Source organism: Gavialis gangeticus, unplaced genomic scaffold (genome assembly GCF_001723915.1).
Source record: "Gavialis gangeticus isolate Ggan-Ray unplaced genomic scaffold, GavGan_comp1, whole genome shotgun sequence".
Lineage (NCBI taxonomy): Eukaryota > Metazoa > Chordata > Crocodylia > Gavialidae > Gavialis > Gavialis gangeticus.
Genome location: NW_017729024.1, coordinates 160,881,474 through 160,887,112, shown reverse-complemented (window position 1 = coordinate 160,887,112; position 5,639 = coordinate 160,881,474). Strand labels below are relative to the sequence as shown.

Below are 5,639 nucleotides of genomic sequence, written 5' to 3'. Positions count from 1 at the left end.
CTGCAAGCCCGTTTCAGACTGGACATAAGGAAGAACTTCTTTACTGTCCGAGCCTCCAAGGTCTGGAATGGCCTGCTGCTGGAGGTGGTTCAGCCACCTACTTTGAACGCCTTCAAGAGAAACCTGGATGTTTTTCTTGCTGGGATCCTATGACCCCAGCTGACTTCCTGCCCCTGTGGCAGGGGTCTGGACTCAATGTTCTTCCGAGATCCCTTCCAGCCCTAATGTCTATGAAATCTATGAATCCATAAGATTCATACTATATATTATACAGTGCAAATACAGAGTTAGCATTATAGTGCGGATATATTATTGACACTATATATACTACATACATATATACATACTACACACACACACACACACACATATACACACACACATATATACACATACATACACACATATATACACACACACACATATGTTTCACATGTTAATGGTGCCTAAGCACAAATCAGCAATCAGAGTGCTAGTGCTTTAGGTGCAGCCCAAACATGTACCACAGCTTGTTCCAAAAGACACATGAGGATAAACAACTCTGTCAGAGCAGGACTAAATTATGAATGCTTTTGGTCTAGTCCAGTGGTCTGATTTCAGTTTAGTCTAGTGGTTAAAGCATAAGATGGTACCATGGCACCCAGGTTGTATCTCCAACTGTGCCATTGACTATAGGCATATCCTGTGGAGGCTAGGACTGTCTTGGGATGCTCTCAAGTACCCATCAGCTCTCACAGGAACATTCCAAACCCAAAGATGCTCTAGGGTCATCCCCACCTCCTGATCAAGTACTCCAGATTTCAAGTGCAGCCACAAAGGGATTTCCTAGAGCATCATCACTAACGTGTTTCTGGGTTTGGGATATCGCAACCCTGGACTGGCTGGAACATATTGCCAGTGTACACATGGCTTATGCGGCTCCACTCCTCCAAGAAGATCTTTGTTGAAGGATGTGGAGCAGGTCCTCAAGGAATTCATTTCTAAGCACTTGGAGGGGAAGAAGGTGATTAGGAACAGTCAGCATGGATTCACCAAGAGCAAGGCATGCCTGACCAACCTAACTGACTTCTATGATGAGATGACTGGTTCCGTGGATGCAGGGAAAGCAGTGAGCATGATATATCTTGACTTTAGCAAGGCTTTTGATATGGTCTCCTGCAACATTCAACACTGCAAGCAAGTTAACGAAGTGTGGGTTGGATGAATGGACTGTAAGGTGGACAGAAAACTGGCTGGATCATCAGGCTCAGAGAGTAGTAATCAATAGCTCAATGTCTAGTTGGCAGCTGGTATCAAGTGGAGTGCCCCATGGGTCAGTCCTGGGGCTGGTTTTGTTCAATATCTTCATCATTGACCTGGAAGGTGGGATGGACTGCACCCTCAGCAAGGCAACAGATGACACCAAGCTGCAGGTAATAGTAGATACACTGAAGGGTAGGGCTAGGATTCAGAGAAACATCAGATTGGAGGACTGGACCAAAAGAAATATTATGAGGTTCAATATTATGAAGTTAAAGGAGAAGTGCAAAGTCCAGCACTTAGGATGGAACAATCCCATGTGCTGGTACAGGCTGGAGACCAACTGGCAAAGCAGCAGCATTGCAGAAAAGGACCTGGGAATTACAATGGCCAATAAGCTGAATATGAGCAAACAGTGTGCCCTTGTTTCAAAGAAGGCTAATAGCATACTGGGCTGCATTAGTATGAGTGTTGCCAGCAGACTGAGGGAAGTGATTATTCCTCTCTATTCAGTTACGGTGAGGCCACATCTGTGTTCAGTTTTGGGCCCCCACTACGGAAAGGTTGTGGACAAATTGGAGAGAGTCTGGTGGAGGTCCACAAAAATGGTTAGGGGGATGGGGCACATGACTTCCAAGGATTGCACCCTCAGCAAGGAGAGGCTGAGAGAACTGGGCATATTTAGTTTGGAGAAGACTGAGAGGAGATTTAACAGCAGCCTTCAATTACCCAAAGGGTGGGTCCAAAGAGGATGGAGCTAAGTTGGTTCCAGTGGTGGCAGATGACAGAAGGAGCAATGGTCTGAAGTTGCAGCAAGGGAAGTTTTGTTTAGAAATTAGGAAAAACTTAAATCACAAGGAGGGTAGTAAAGGACTGGAACAGGTTACCCACAGCCGCTGTGGAGTCTCCATCATTGGAGGTTTTTAAGACCTAGCTAGACAAAGCCTTGCCTGGGATGATCTAGTTGGGAATGGTCCTGTTTTGAGCAGGGAGTTGGACTAGATGACCTCCTGACATCCCTTCCAACCCTAATTTTCTATGATTCTATGATGTCTTCCCTGTGCTGACAGCGAGGCTTGCTGGGATCACTGCAGAACAGGTCTTTAGTCTTTCTGCCAGTTTCCTGAGAGGTAAATGGATTAATTCCTTCTCTGACTTGCAAGTGGGCAAGAAATGTAATTTATATTTCTAAAGGGTTTTAAGATGCTCAAGTGAAAATGTGACATATAACTGCAATTAATTTGTATTATTAGTATTGTTTATTCAATTCTTAAAGGTCTCCCTGGATAAATTTCACTTCCTAACACCTGTGTTACCATAAATCATTTGAATTTACAATTAAATCCCTTTCCCCACTTAGATCATGTTTTCCTAAAATGAATAAAACAAAACAAATATTGTCCTTTGATATGAGACTTACCTCTTCCTCCCTGTGATATTCTGCAATGAGATTGAATGGCACAGTGTACAGTGTGCTGGACATGACACCAAAGAGGGAGCACAGAGCCAGAGTAGAATGTACTCTGGGAAACAGTCCAATGAACCCAGTGCCTAGCCCAAAAAGCAGGTATCCAATGAAATAAAGTCCTTTTAATCCAATGCAAGGCAGCAGGGCTTTCTGCAGATCTATGAAAAGAAAGGAAAAAAGGCTTCTGAGGCTTTAAAAACCCAATATATTTCTTTTGAAAATTCATTTATAAGAGATTCTCTCTGATGAGATGAAAGTCTCATCTCTAAATATAAAGATCTGGTATGACCTGGGTACTTAATTCAAATAAAGGTAAAGCAAGTGTTTCCAGCAGCCTAGCCATTTGTGCTTGACTTCTGAAGTGCACGCTCCTATTCTGAAATAGCTATTCAGGAAGAACTCCCCATGTAGAATGGCCAGATGTAATAGGGGTATTTGACACCATTTCTGTATGCTCCTGTTGAATTGAAGTGAGTACTTCACATCGGGCATGTCTACGTGAGATGCTTTACTGCAAGTAGTAGATTACAAGTAGTAGACAGAGGTAGTAGATTAACTTCACATTAGTTACTGCATAGTACCACTTGTGTAGATGCTGATCAAGAGCAAATTTGCCGAGTCAGCCACACCAGCAGGGGCCACAGGGCATGAGGGAGTTCTCTGTCCCCATCCCTGGTGCTGCTCAGCTCCCGGGTCCCCCCAGGAACCAGGAGCTGAGCAGCACCAGGACTGGGGAGCTCTCTGCTTCCTGGCTCTCAGCAGGGGACCCACCAGCAGCTGTCCCGCATGTGAGGCAGCTGCCTGCAAGCCCCAGGCTGGGCAGGGAAACCTGGCCCAGCAGGGGGCTGGCCAGGAGCTGCCCCAGGCATAGGACAGCTCCCAGCCAGCCTCTGGCTGGGTGGGGAAGCCCTGATGGGTACAGGGCTCACTGGCAGCTGTGTCCAATGTGCATAGGGCTGGGAGAGCTGTGCCGGGTGCAGCTGTCTCCTGTCCTGTGTACTTCAGGACCCCTCCAGATGTGCACAGGGCCAGGTGACGTGCTGCTGCAGCCGGCAAAGCTCTCCTGACCCCACGTGCATCAGGACCAGATACTGTGCCTCCTGCCATCCCCCAAGCTAGAATCCCAAGGAAACCTGGAGCTCCCCTTGGCTGCTGCAGTGGGGTTGAGCAGAGCAGGTGCAGCCGTGTACCTGGTTGTTCCTGCTGAAAACAAACTTGCTTCCAACAGGGTGCACATGTAGACAAGCTCCCAGGGAAGGTTTATCGCACAGTATTTTACATCACATTAAAGCATTTACGTCACATTAATTACAGCATCACATTAAAATTTGCTTCCAGAAGGGTGCACATGTAGACATGCTCCCAGGGAATGCTTACTGCACAGTAAAATACTACATGTGCACCCCGTTGGAAGCAAATTTAATGTGATACAGGCTGACTGAACAGTATTTGACTGTGCAGTCGGACTATATCACATTAAATGCATGTGTAAATGCACCCATATAGCTATAACTATTAGCCAATGGGGAAAGGTCCACAAAGGCCATCCTATTAAATGCCTGACTTTGACCCCCAAAGTCCTATTTCCTTGTTTGCCTAGAGAATAAATGCATTCTTGAGTGGTGTAAACATTTTTTTTTCCTTATCACCAGGCAAGGGGCTAGCAAGCAGTTTGGGGGCCTGGATTAGCTCATCTGGAGGATTTTACAGGGTACTGCGTTGAAGTGGTTTTGTGAGGACATCAAGTGGGGAGAGGCTATTAGAAGGACTACGGTGACAGAACTGGCAAGGGAAATAATACTTTGGAATTTCCTGCAGTGCTTTAACCCAACATTCACCATCAGGATAAGTCTTAAATTTGGAGGCTATATTGCACGTAGAATTGAATCTTGCTTCCAGAAGAATCCCACTTCAATGTGTGGTAATCAGCACAAATACTGGTGCCCTTTATGACTTTCTATCAATAATGAGCACATAACATTCCTGGAAATTTTTAACTGGAAAGGCTCATGGATTGTTTTGTTTTTTCCAGAACCACAGGAAGCAATCAGCTCTTTCTAAGAAGTGCAGTGCCCAGGTACTTACAGGAATAGAGTGATGATGAAACTGCATTGATGCACATGCCCCAGCATCCAATCTCTACTCCTCTTTCATAGGTCAGGTAAGCTGTGGAGTTGTGAGGTGCATAAGGATCACCGTGGTATACAATCTGAAATATACCACAAGGGACATGGAAGATAACAACGCTCTGTGTTTATATTGCACTGGCCACCCAAAGGAGCACCTACACAAGGTTGAGATCCCTTTGGGCTGCACATTAGCATACACTTCCTTTCTTTCCTTCTCTTCCTTCCCACTTCCTATTTATTTTCCTTTTCTTCTTTCTCTTTTCATCTCATCTCCCCTTGCAGTGTCCTACTCTGTCCTCTCCTGGTTCTGTCTGTCCATCTCAGGTCTTACCAAGTCTCTCTCCCGTTTCTCCTCTTCCCCTGTTTTCCTCACTCTTCTGGGTCTCCAGATCCCACCTTACTTTCTCCCCATCCCCTTCCTCTAGATTGTTTCATCTCTCTACCTTTGTTTTATTTTCCATTCCCTCATTCTGCTGTTTGGGTGCCTTCGTCCTTACCCTTATTATGACACCAGCATGCCACACCTTCAGTCTCCACCCCCAGCCCAGCTAGTCAATTCATCTGTAACATTACTAGCAAGATGATCCAGGTCTGGACACACCCAGCACGGACAGGAACCTACCCTAGGCCTGAATTTTCATTCCCTCAGATAAAGGCAGAGCTTCACCTCTACAAGCAGGACATGTGCTTGCACATTCCAAGCACCTTATATGAAGCCACCTTTGTTAAGATGGCATCCCTTAGTAAGAAGCATTCAGCTGCTACATGGCTCTTGGAACAGGAGAGGGTTTGGATAAAGATGA

The 5,639-nt window shown here is 45.7% G+C and overlaps 1 protein-coding gene across 2 annotated transcripts in view; it reads right to left on the bottom strand.

Moving 5' to 3' along the window:
- The window catches only part of SLC45A2 (solute carrier family 45 member 2), a 39,375-nt gene that overhangs the window by 10,895 nt on the left and 22,841 nt on the right, over nucleotides 1–5,639 (bottom strand). For both annotated transcript variants that reach the window (XM_019517987.1, XM_019517986.1), the window contains 2 exons: nucleotides 4,793–4,916; nucleotides 2,660–2,865 (listed from right to left, as the gene is read on the bottom strand). In XM_019517987.1, the coding sequence (XP_019373532.1) occupies nucleotides 2,660–2,865; nucleotides 4,793–4,916 (330 nt within the window). The remainder of the gene's footprint in view (nucleotides 1–2,659; nucleotides 2,866–4,792; nucleotides 4,917–5,639) is intronic.